The sequence below is a fragment of the Carassius carassius genome, chromosome 9, assembly GCF_963082965.1.
Source record: "Carassius carassius chromosome 9, fCarCar2.1, whole genome shotgun sequence".
NCBI classification, from domain to species: Eukaryota; Metazoa; Chordata; class Actinopteri; order Cypriniformes; family Cyprinidae; genus Carassius; species Carassius carassius.
In genome coordinates this window covers 16,957,844-16,971,427 of record NC_081763.1, presented here as the reverse complement: position 1 = coordinate 16,971,427, position 13,584 = coordinate 16,957,844, and the positions used below count along the sequence as shown (strand labels likewise).

General features: G+C 39.1%; 1 protein-coding gene across 2 annotated transcripts in view; it reads right to left on the bottom strand.

Annotated features, from left to right (window-relative positions):
• The window catches only part of LOC132149096 (voltage-dependent T-type calcium channel subunit alpha-1I-like), a 119,381-nt gene extending 111,088 nt beyond the window's left edge, over window positions 1-8,293 (bottom strand). Inside the window, exons 1-2 of one of the 2 annotated variants that reach the window (XM_059558039.1) lie at window positions 8,164-8,293; window positions 1,274-1,407 (exon numbers count right to left, since the gene is read on the bottom strand). In XM_059558039.1, the coding sequence (XP_059414022.1) occupies window positions 1,274-1,407; window positions 8,164-8,253 (224 nt within the window). In that variant the 5' untranslated portion in view covers window positions 8,254-8,293. The remainder of the gene's footprint in view (window positions 1-1,273; window positions 1,408-8,163) is intronic. The other variant, XM_059558038.1, reaches the window with a different exon arrangement.
• Between the last annotated feature and the right edge of the window lie 5,291 nt (window positions 8,294-13,584).

Here is a 13,584-nt window from a genome sequence, read left to right as displayed (position 1 = left end):
GTTTTATTTCTTTGTTCCAACTTCTAAGTGGCCTATAGCCTACGTTAGTCATTAATAAATGATGTTAAAACATGTATAAATGACTCATTCTTGACAAAAGGCAAAAGAGTAATGAATTATGAAGGGGCACAAACGGGTTCGGTCTTTTAAAAAGCTGTCAATCAAAATGTACTTGTTGGGCTCAGGCCGAATTCTGTTAGTCCCTGTCGGGCCTAACTTTTAAGGCCCGATTACAGCTCTAGCTGAGGTGGTGCTTGGCCACACTATTATATCATAAAGTAGGACATTCCAAAGCGAGTCATTTACTGACCTTGATTTCAGGATGTTTTTATAGTAAATTGACCTTTTATATGTCAAAAGATCAAGAGAACTTTGATTTCTAAGTTTATGGCCCCTTTTTTCAATGGTTTTCTTTCTTAGTAACATTTCATTTGTGAATTGTAATAAATTCAGTGTTTCTCTCAGTGCTTTCCTTCATCAATACCTTCCCTCAATTTTGTAATTAGCTGTCCATCTTGAGTTAAGAAGGTAAATAGTTGGAAGCCGGAAAAACTGGGTGCCCTGAACCACACTGAAAAAAAATAATAATAATAATAATAATTGAAAGTTTTAGCACATTATAGCTGGTCTTCCAGCTTTGCTAAGGCTGGTGTTAAGATGGTTTAACTGATCAACCATGTGGTCTCCCAACCCGACCAGCTAACAAGCCCTCAAAGTCCTTCTAAAATCCTCAGAAAAGATTGGTATATAACTAGTTTGGCCAGGCTGGGTGCCAAGAAAACCACCTTAAGCTGCTTTAACTGACAAAATTACAAAAATGTCAACAATATGTGTGAATGACAAAGTTGTTTTATACAAGGACAAGTATGGGAGAGACTAATGTCTGTCATTTCACAAGGCCACATTAATGCCCATTATGTTATAATGAGTCTAATCTTTCACTCAGCAAATCCTGTCGGACCTAAAAAGAACTTGGGATTGGGCTGCTCACTTTTACAAACCCTGTACAACCCTACAGTACTTGATTAGACATTTGGATGTCTAATTAAATTAGCATACAAAGGTAGAGAGAAAAGATTAGTGTTCTATAAAGAAAATGAAAAATTAAACATGTAGACACATTCTACACAAGACAATTTCCCAGAACATCTCATAGAATGCAGTTGTCACTACCGAGAAAAAAGATAAACCCACTCAGGGTCGCCCCAGATTCACCTGCAGCTAGAATGAATGGTGTGAGGAAAGTTAAAAAGGGAAACAGAAGTGCCCTTACCCTGCCATGACAATGAAAAAGTCCAGTCTGTTCCAAGTATCGCCAAGATAACAGCGACGGCCAAAGATCCCCAGAGCCACCATCTTCACCACCATCTCCAGTGCAAAGAAAATATAGATAAATGCATCGAATGCCTAAAAGATAGAGATGAGAGATCAACAAAGTTGCATGTATATCACATTGTATGGTTTAAAACACATGATAAATTAAAATCTAGAGTTTTACTTAGTCTATCACTCTAATGTGCACCAAAAACCTGACAATGTCCTTTCCCCCAAATACCACCAATTCTCAATATTCTTCTTCAAGTTGTAAAGCCAAGTTCAAGTTGTTCAAGTTTAAATAAATTCTTAACAATAATGATAAAAAAAATAATTAATAATTTGAATAAAAATAAGAAATAATAACCTTTTTTTAGGGATGCACCAAATGTTCGGCAACTGAAATTATTTGACCAAAAATAGCAAAAAAGCTAGTTGTTCGGATGAATAAGTGAAAAGACAGAATAAATTGTACCGAACAATGACGTTATGCGATCAAATGGCAACCAGCAGAGTGAGAGGCGAAAGAGAAAGATGCAAGAATCTTTGTCAGAGAAAGACGTAAGAATCATTTCAAGCACTGACAGCGAGAGACTGTTTAGTACTGCATCACATGTCTTCGATGAGAAGAGGAAGGGGTAATTGTTGCTGGTTACAGTATGATGATTGAAATCACAAAATGGCCTCAAACAATTAGTAAATAAACTGCAGAACGTAGTTTTTTCCAATACATGCACAAATTGCAATGAACTCGCAATAGATCTGCTTGTTAACCAGTGTTCAAAGTCCAAAGCGCAAGGAAAATCTGTGCTGAAGTTTTATGATTTTTACAAGGCATTTGACAATGCGATACATGTGATGTATTCATAATGAGAATCATTTATAAATCTGCTGTTGTCAACAAAAAGAAGCAGTTAGGTCTTCTTATGAGTTTCCCCCAAAACAAAGGTTGAGAAAAAGCAAGAACTCCATCAACATTAATAAATGTTAGCATTGTAAATTTACTGTTGTTCTGAAAAAAAAAAAAAACTGTAATGATGATAATAATTACAATATCTCTGTTACTGTAATACATTTATTATAACATTCCCATAGTTTTCAAATTGGGATCTGTAATATTTTCTAATGTTTTAAAAGAAGTCTCTTCTGCTCAACAAGGCTGCATTTATTTGTACAGTACTGTAAAACAACAATAATAATAATAATAATAATACATGTCTGATTCAAGAAGGGGGTCTGATGGCCAAAAAAAAATTTTTTTTTTTACTAATTTATTAAAGTAATTTTAAATTAAATTCTGCCTTGTTGGTATAATCTCTGCTAAAATGTAAAAAAAAATGTTCAGTACTAAATATTTTTTAATTGTTATTTTAATTTTTTTTATTTTTTTATTTGTTGAAAAGCAAGACAAAACTGGAAAGCACATTTTGGCTACTTGCAAAATACCAGTGTTTCATTTTGTTCAGTTTTGACTTCGGCCAAGAATTTTCTTTTCGGGGCATCCCCAACTTTTTGGGAAAACAAATCCAGTATTATATTAAGTCTTTCACTTGCTGGCTAATTGCAAAGGCTGATTCTTTTGAGGATAAAGGATGTTCAAAAAAGTCACTGATTGACATGGACATGGAACGATAGATAGAGCGACAGAACAACAGATAGATAAACAATTACAAAACAACAGAGACAGAGATGCAATAATTATTTTAATTTACAGTATTTTAATTTACATAACTGTATGTTCTGATAATTTTTTAGCCTTCCAATTTGCTCTGGGAAGGACTAAGTAACCAAAATACTTACAATGTCCTGCACGGCATCGTTTTTTCCCCAATGTTCAGTATCTGACTGCCAATGAGAGCTAATGAGATCTTGACAGAAGTCAAAAGCTGAATGAGCCTGAAATGAATGGGCTTTCAAGAACCCTTGCATAAGTGAACAATTGATTAAGAAGTCCAGTCAGCACCCAGCCTGTTCACCCTTACTTCACCTTACCCTGGATGCCCCACCCTGGATCTCATTTCCCAACCGTTGCTGAGATGACTGATGTTCAGAGCAGATGATCCATTTGACAGAAAGCATTTCTTTCATAAACAATTGAGTCATGCGAGTACACAGACTTAAAGAGGGCTGTTAATTAGCTCCTTACAAACACCCCGACGAGTGATTGTCACTGTCAAATCCCTGCTGCGTTTTCATTACGATGCCACAGATATAGCTGGGATTTCGAGCGACTGATTACACAGACCATTCAAGCTGCGATTGCCCTCATCAATGGCTTTGTTTCTGCTCTCATGTTGGTCACTCGTTCAGTTTTTAAGTTCAACCCTGTAGGGATAATTATAATGATGTGAGAGGTGTAATTTTCTTGCACACGCATGCAGAAAATAGAACGTCTGTTATGTTGTGCCCCTTAGTCTTAGTCACTTTGCATGTTCCCAGTTGCCAAGCAGAATTGATACAGATTTCAGCATGTTTATGTGTAATACAGGGAGTAGGGCAGTTGGGCAGCGATGCCTATTTGGATGGCTGCCCACCTGAACAATGGAGAGTTTGAAACCAGCCGGTGCGGGCTAGAAGAACAGCACTGGTTTAAGATCCCCTGTGGGACCAGAGGATGCAAACCTCCTGGCGCCAAGAGGACACTTCCTCTAAAGCTACCTTCTTCCACGTGCCATACCTGACATATGGCTCTCTATACGAGTCCGTACACACACAGCAAGCAGGAGAGAGACAGACTTTCGTTCCTGCCCACACAGTTTCAATTTCAACCCCTTCTTTTTGTTTTGCAGTCAATCCAAAAACCTAATGTGAGAAATATTGCAATGCAGACCTTAATTTGCATTTCTCTCTTCAAACTCTATTTACACAATGAGAGTACAGCTGTGAACAGCGAGAGCTCACTGAGGGAATACTGTCAGCCATCTTGATTGATAAAATATTGAGTCATGGCTCTCGCTGTATTTCAGCTGTACCTATGAAAAGGTAAAGCTGACGTCTGATGGCTCTGGCCCACTGTAACATAAGCCACTTTCACAGGTAAGCCTGAGATATGAGGTAAGCTCACAGTCAGCATTATTTGTTAACTGGGATATGCACTGTGGAAAGTGATTGGGAATTGCTATAAAACTCATTCAATTTGGTGGAGGCCTAGTCATTAGGAGAAGATCTCAATAACATATCTCTTGGACTAAAAGCCTTTAAGATGACTTACAATCATGCATACATTGGTGAAAATTATGAAAAAAGTAGGGGAAAATACTGCTACTATTTCAACTGATATCTGAATGTGAAAGTCATCATTTGCTTTTTTACATTTATTTAGTTTCATGTTGTTCCAAACCCATTGTAACGATATCAACCTTCATATTCATCCGGAAGAAGGAGGCGGGAACCGGCGGACAATCAAAAACATTTTAATAACAAAATAAACACAAAACAGCGCACCAGCCCCTCACGGACGACTGGTGCGCATAAAATAAAAACCAAAACACAACTAAAAGCCCAGGCCTGGTCCTCTCTCGTCCTTCACTGTCGTCGCTCCAGTTTTATATCCTTCCATCTCCTCCATGGGCCTCGAGACCGGTGGGACGAACAGGTGTAGTTCATCTCCAATCACTCCCCCGGCCTCGCTCCCATGTCCCTCGGCCCCGCCCCACTCGTCACATACCCCCATCGCCCCTCGCAGGCCGGGGGGTACTCCCGAGACTGCGCTCTACTCCCCCCCCCCCCCCTCCCTCCGGGGGGGCCGCTCCCGGGGACCTGCGGGAACCTGGGGGTAGGACAGGCGAGGCGAGAGAAAAGGAGATGGAAGGAGGAGCGACAGAGACGAGAGAGGGGAGAGAGGGGAAAAAAAAAAAAAAAAATTCCGGTTCCCAGACGCACCGCTGCTCGGCCCTCCACCAGCTGGGTGATCTCCTCCGCGGTGCCTGGCGGTGGCACTGGACGGCCCTCGGCGGACGGCACGACACTCCTCCGCCGCCCGGTGGACGGCGACGGCTCCTCCGGTTTTGGGCAGCCGGCAGGAGTCCCCCGTTCCCTGCTCCTCCCCGTTCCGGCGGAGGCAGCAGGCTCCGGCCACCTGGCGAACGGCGCCGACTCCTCCGCTCCCTCACGGACGGCAGCCGTCTCTCCACATCGTGGGCGGCCGGTAGCGAGCTCGCCCGTCCCCGGCAACTCGCTCCAGTCCACCGCCTCGAGCGTCCATGGCGGCACACTCCTCGCCAGCTCGATGGCACCGCGGATTCACCACAGCGGCGAGGGATCTTCAGCAGCGCGTCCCTCCTTCTCCCGGGCTTCGGCACCACTGTAACGATATCAACCTTCATATTCATCCGGAAGAAGGAGGCGGGAACCGGCGGACAATCAAAAACATTTTAATAACAAAATAAACACAAAACAGCGCACCAGCCCCTCACGGACGACTGGTGCGCATAAAATAAAAACCAAAACACAACTAAAAGCCCAGGCCTGGTCCTCTCTCGTCCTTCACTGTCGTCGCTCCAGTTTTATATCCTTCCATCTCCTCCATGGGCCTCGAGACCGGTGGGACGAACAGGTGTAGTTCATCTCCAATCACTCCCCCGGCCTCGCTCCCATGTCCCTCGGCCCCGCCCCACTCGTCACACCCATATGTATGACTTTCTTCCAAGTTCAACAGAACACAAAAGAAAATATTTTGAAGAATTGTACTGCTTGCTCTTTCCCCTCCAATTACAATAAATGGTTTTAAAAATCTGAGAAAATCATAAAATTTGTTTATACAACATGTGTTTTATTTTTCAAGTCCTCTTAAGCCAAATTTGAACTACAAAAATGATTCTGACATTGCCGTCATGAACTTGCAAATGCAAGTTACGGTACTGTAGATTTAAAGGTTTTCACTTAATAACTTAAATTTAGATCTGTTCGTGCTTAAACCTAAGACTTCAGCCGAAGATAAGGAATATAGTGTCATAATATAGTGTCATAATATAGCTGTTATATCGACCCCCTTTTATCATACTTTTATGGTGTTTTGTGTCCTTTTTAAAGCATAAAACGCTTAAGCTGCATCCCAAATGACAGACTATACACAAATAGTCTGATAGCCTCTCCCTCTTTGCTAATGTGTGTCAAACATTCCACACTTCAATTTTTGGGTTATTTAAGTGCATCATCCAGTCATTTAAAGTGCGCTTTATCTTTTTGGCCTTTTTTTTTGTGTGAATGCACTACTCGCACTATAAACACTAAAAAAATTTCATAGAATAGTGCATAAGTTCACGATTTGGGACCTTTTGTCTACCTTCAGTGTACCAACTGCATCATTCCAAATATTTCCTTTTGTACTCCACAAAAGTAAGAAAGTCATTCAGGTGGAAGAACATAAGTGAGTAAATGAGTTTTTAAGGTGAGCTTATCCCTCATGTTCATGTTTAACCTGTGCCATGAAAGCCGAACTGGAGCAGAGCTGTTGGCAATGATTTTTCTAACACACAACAATCATATACGTTTTTATGTGAGGTCTCTGAACAGACTCCCTGGACCCAGCCGTTGCATCCAGGCAAGCTAATGAACACAGCAGGGCTCTTGGGACAATGAATGCATGGAGAGTTTAGAGGACACATAAAAACATCCCCAAAGCTCCTAAAAGATGACATAAGCAATTAAAGGCCATGCTCTGTCAACACAACCCCCCCCACCCCCCAAGTTCTGTCTGCTTCGTCAACCTCTCAGAGTCAGAGAGAGAGCCTCATTAACCACAGAGTCCAAAAGGGATGATTATAATAAATGGAGGGAAAGAAAGGAGGAAGACTGTGTCTTGAGACAAGATGGGCCGGCAATCTGTGTATGATCCTTAAATTCTCAGTAACTGACACACAATAAATTGCGTCTTGACAAGGCACATTAACAACATACAGGGATGTTCTGTTGTATCAGGGTTGATTTTATATATCTGAAAAGAGACAAATACAGATTTTCTGCTCCAAAACCTACTGAGCTTTCTATGAAGACAACATTTTAAGGCATCTTAGGTTTGCTCCTGCTGTGATGGCTATTCAAAAAAATAACTTTTAATTTATGCTTCAAATATGTCAGTTGTGGCAAAATTTGTATGCTTTGCAGGGAATAAACTTAAAATGGACAACTGTGTACCTTATAATCTCCTAAAAGGTGTATAATTTTACCTTAGGGCAGTAATATGCACCCTCTGTCAGGGTTATGGACCTGTCTCTGTGTGTTTTTGCTCCCTTTAGCCCAGTCTCTGTCTCCTGTTGATTTTGTTAATTTGATCCAAGGTGAGTCTAGTTCTTCCCCAATTATCCTGTAAAAAATGATCCTTTAAAAGCCCTAGTTTTTTTAGTCAGTGTTTGTTGGTTCTAAACGTCCTTCCACGAGTTCTTGTGACTCCTATGTTTCCATGTGGGATTGGATTATTAAAGACTGTGGTTTTGAAGAACTCCTCGTTCCTTGCTCCCTGAGTGAATTGTGATAGCCTTAGGGATAGTTCACCCCAAAAAAGACAATTCTGTCATGATTTACTCACATGTAAGTTAAGACTTTCGGTTAATTAAATTAAGATAATTGTAATCCCTTAGAGGTTTCCATACTCTGAAAGTCTAGTTAATCAAACATTAGAAGATCCACAAAGGTTATAAAGGCACCATAAAATGAGACCACATCAAATACTTGTTTAATCAAAGACTTGTGAAGAGATATTGAGAAACAGATTTAATTTAGTCTTATGTTTTGGGTGTGTAATGACAGACCATTTGCTCTATGACTTTTAGGATGCCTTACTAGCCTTACTAGGTTGCTCAGTATGTTTTGGAACAGAGCTAGTTTCTTTGTATATGTGTCCACACTGACCTGTAGAATCTGACAGCGCTCCGAGGTGCAGTCGATGTTCTCGCAGGGCTGGTACATCCCCAGAGTGACACAGTTCAGCAGGATCACCATGATGCTGATGCGCTCGAACCACGTGAGGAAGCATATGTCAAGGCTAATATTTATCAGCAGACAAGTGAATACAATAATACACAAAATTATACTTTTTTTTTATTAGGTGTTTACCTGTGGGAAAATTACTAAAACAATGCTAGGACATACACTACAGGGTCAGAAAGGTTTTTATTTTGATGGAAATTATTCAGCAAGAGCAATTAAGACATTTCTATAGTTACAAAATATAATTCAAATCATTTGTTTTACTGAACATTCTATTCATTAAAGAATTCTAAGAAAAAATAATGTGACACTTAAGAAAATATTATATATTATTATAATATTATTATAAAACAAATATTATATAATTATATTATATATTATAAAATATACTAAAATATATTTTAATCATACAAAACAAGATTAGCTTTTCAGATTTATCTTATATTATTAGCTGTGTTTGGGGTAGATTTTTCACACAATTTTTTGCTAAATCTAAAAATAAATAAATAAATAAAAGTTCCCGAATTTGCTTTATAAGCATAACAAGCATAATAAGCATAAACATAACAACTTGTTTATTATATATATATATATATATATATATATATATATATATATATATATATATATATATATATATTACTATATTTTATATTACTATATATATATATATATATATATATTATATTTTATATCTTCAATGTAAATCTCAATTATAAATGAAAGCTGCAAGCAGCGATGAAAGGGCCCTCGCACCCGGGCTTACCACCACCCGGTGCTCATAGGAGGAACAGAGAATGTTGGGCAATATGCTTATAAAATAGTAAATATTTGTGCTACATTTCCTGCTGCCAACAGGTGGCGCTATGATTATAACTGAATATCGGCATGTAAATGTCTTCAGGCCAGGACTCTTACCAAACATGCAAAGTTTCAGGCAGATCTGACATCTCATGTTTAAGTTAGTATTAAATAAGTAATTTCCTGTTGCCAGCAGGTGGCGCTATACTTATAATTGAATATTGGCCTTTAGTTGTGTTCAGGCCAGGACTCTTATAAAACTTGTGAAGTTTGGGTCAGATTGGGAATTGTATGCATGAGTTACAACAACTTCCTGTTTCATAGTATTAATAGCATCCTTTAGCACATATTAAGTGTTGCTAGAATGTTTGAAAATATTTCGAGCATGATTAGCACACAATGGCAAATTTTACTGTGTTGCAAATAATGCATAAAAGTGTTAAACATGACACTTCCTGTTGCCAGCAGGTGGCGCTATGACTATAACCGTATCTGGGCATGTTGATGTATTCAGGACAGGACCCTTGTCAAACGTGTGAAGTTTGGGGCAGATCGGACATTGCTTGCCTGAGTTACAGCAACTTCCTTTTTCACTGCATTAGTAGCATGCTTTAGCACTTAGCTAAGTGTTGCTAGCATGTTTTAGTATGCTTCTAGAATGTTGACAGCCTATTTAACACTTGTTGATTCTTTTTTATTATTTTGCAAGTAGTCCATAACCATGTTAAACATGCCACTTCCTGTTTCCATTAGGTGGCACTATGACTATAATCAAATACAGTCATGTTGATGTGCTCAGGTCAGGACTCTTATCAAACTTGTTCAATTTGGTGCAGATTGGACACTGTATGCCTGAATTACAGTAACTTCCTGATTCACTGCCGTAATATGATGCTTTAGCATTCAGCTAATTGTTGCTAACAAGTTTTACTATGTTTCTAGCATGTTGCCAGAGTATTTAGCACTTGTTGATGGTTTTAAATATGCTGCTAGGAGTCCATAACAGTGTTACATATGACACTTCCTGTTGCCAGTAGATGACACTATGGCTATAACCGAATACGGGCATGTTGATGTGTTCAGGACAGGTGTCTTGTCAAATTAGTAAAGTTTGGGGCAGATCGGACATTGCTTGCCTTAGTTACAGCAACTTCCTTATTCAGTGCAATAGTTGCATGCTTTAACACTTAGCTAAGTGTTGCTAGCATGTTTTATTATGCTTCTAGAATTCTGCCAGCCTATTTAACACTGAATGATGCTTTTCATTATTTTGCAAGGAGTCCATAACAGTTTTAAATATGCCACTTCCTGTTGCCAGTAGGTGGCACTATCATTGAATATGGGCATGTTGATGTGTTCAGGAGAGGAGTCTTATTAAATTTGTTCAATTTGAGGCAGATTGGACACTATATGCCTGAATTACAGTAACTTCCTGTTTCACTGCATTAATATAATGCTTTAGCATTTAGCTAAGTGCTGCTAGCATGTTTTATTATGTTTCTAGCATGTTGACAGTACATTTAGCACTTGCTGACGCTTTTTAATAGGTTGCTAGGAGTGCATAATAGTGTTACACTTGACACTTCCCGTTGCCAGTAGATGGCGCCATGGCTATAACCAAATACGGGCATGTTGATGTGTGTAGGACAGGACTCTTGTCAAACATATGACGTTTGGGGCAAATCGGACATTGCTTGCCTTAGTTACAGCAACTTCCTTTTTCACTGCCATAGTAGCATGCTTTAACACTTAGATAAGTGTTGCTAGCATGTTTTATTATGTTTCTAGCATGTTGCTAGCCTATTTAACACTTTTTGACACTTTTTAATTTGTTCCTAGGAGTCCATAACAGTGTTAACCTTGTCACTTCCTGTTACCAGCAGGTGGCGCTATGACTATAACTGAATTTGGTCATGGGTGTTTGTTCGGAACAGAACACCTATCACACGTGTGAAGTTTGGGGAAGATCGGACATTGCTTGCCTGAGTTACAGCTACTTCCTTTTTCACTACATTAGTAGCATGTTTTAGCACTTAGCTAAGTGTTGCTAGCATGTATTAGTATGTATCTAGTATGTTGCCAGCCTATTTAACACTTGTTTACACTTTTTAATATGTTCCTAGGAGTCCTTAACAGTGTTAACCATGTCACTTCCTGTTACCAGCAGGTGGCGCTATGTCTATAACTGAATTTGGTCATGGGTGTTTGTTTGGAACAGAACACCTATCACACAGGTGAAGTTTGGGGAAGATTGGACATTGCCTGCCTGAGTTCCAGCAACTTCCTTTTTCACTACATTAGTACCATGCTTTAGCACTTCGCTAAGTGTTGCTAGCATGTATTAGTATGTATCTAGTATGTTGCCAGCCTATTTAACACTTGTTTACACTTTTTAATATGTTCCTAGGAGTCCTTAACAGTGTTAACCATGTCACTTCCTGTTACCAGCAGGTGGCGCTATGACTATAAATGAATTTGGTCATGCAGCTTTGTGTATATGTGTATAGGTGGCGTTATAGAGCCATTTTGCCACACCCGATGGACTATTGGCCTTTAGATGTGTTCAGGCCAGGACTCTTATCAAACATGTGAAGTTTGGTACACCTTCACCACAACAACAGAGCAGATACAATAGGGTCCTCACACCATCGGTGCTCGGGCCCTAATAATAAACGGAACAGAAACAAGAGGGTCCTCACACCATCGGTGCTTGGGCCCTAATAAACGGAGCAATTCCAAGAGGGTTCTCGCACCATCAGTGCTCGGGCCCTAATAAACGGAGCAATTCCAAGAGGGTTCTCGCACCATCAGTGCTCGGGCCCTAATAAACGGAGCAATTCCAAGAGGGTTCTCGCACCATCAGTGCTCGGGCCCTAATAAACGGAGCAATTCCAATAGGGTCCTCGCACTGCAGTGCTCGGGCCCTAATTACTTAACAAACACTGAATTGGACCAATCCACAGAAATCTCCACTCAATGAATGCAATCTTCACAGCAAAAGCACATCTTAAAGAAACACAAAATACACTGACAAGACATTTTTCTCCCCCTCCTCCCTCAGGCCTGTTAGCTGGAGTGAAATCTTCAGGCCTCTTCACTAAATCTCTACAAGCCTCATCTCTTCACCTTTATGGACCATTCCTCTTGCTTCTCATCTCTAATGCATGTCTTTTATTTCATTTTCATGAAACCTCTTCCAGTGTTTGTTTCCAGTTAATTAGGAACTACCAAAAATGTACTGTACCGAAAAGAGACTTCTGGCATTCAGTATAAAGTGATTTTGGTGCAATTTTTCTTTTTCTTTTTTTTTTTTTTTTTTAAACCACATCTAAACTTTCAATGGGAAAAAAAGTACATTTCAGTATCCATGTGTTGTTAGACTAAGGGATTTGCCACAGTATTGGACACATTCTGAACCTGCGTGTGTAATATTGTAAAAAGCCTTGCAGGCTTGTGTTCCTGCTTTAATCATTAGAATGGAGACCACAACTCCCATAGGGCTTCAAGCAAGCACCCGCATCATGCTGCAAAGTGTTCACTATGGTTACTGCAGGAAATTGCTCCTTTCTTTTTTATATTATTGTGGATACATCATCAGGTTCTAAGGCAAGCTTTTGGCAGAGGGAAAATAGTGCCCACATAATCACTTAAATGACATTAAAGGGACAGGAGCACAGAATCAATCTCACAGTACACTGTATGGGGGGTGGGGGGTGAAGAGATAGAAAAAGAAAGAGAACGAGTCAAGGCCAATAGATTGACAGAAACATGGCCAGTTTATTTAAAGATAGATGGGAGGAAGTCTGACTGGGTGTGAAATGAGACAATCAGATGCACACAGTGAAACATTTCACTCAAAGAAGTTATTGGAGAAAAAATTTAGATAGTTACAGTAGGATCAGTGAGGATGGGGATTTGCAGCCGATTTTGCTTGAGGACCTGATCTCACTTTGGATATCTAGTGGCAACCAAACACAGTACCAGCAATGTTTATCATACAAAGGTGAATAAAAATGTCCTTAAAAATCTAACTCTGTAATTCATTAAAAGGGCCATGTAATGAAGAATCTAAATGTTCTGGATATTTATACACATGGGAGGTCATTTTTGTATTGTTAAATTATATACGAAATTATTTACCTGTACTCTCTCCCCATGTTACCGGAACACAAATAAATAAATATATATATATATATATATATATTTTTGTCTGTAAAAGTAATCTCTAGAGTCATGTAAAATGCATAATTTGGCTGTCAAATAAACAGGATCTAAGTGCAGGTTTATTAATGATGAATAAACAGAGATATCTCAGAAAGGTAACCTAGAAAGCACAAACATTTTAGGTTTACATATATTATCAACACTGTAACAATAAAAAGCTGGTTGTCTGCAATGTTGCATTTTAAATAAAATTAAATACGTAAAATAGTTAAAAAAAGAGATACAAAATCTATCTCATATTTTAATTAGGTTTTTATTTTACTCTATGTAGCCATATCACAAGTACATAAATATTTATTTTAATAAAAAAATAAAATA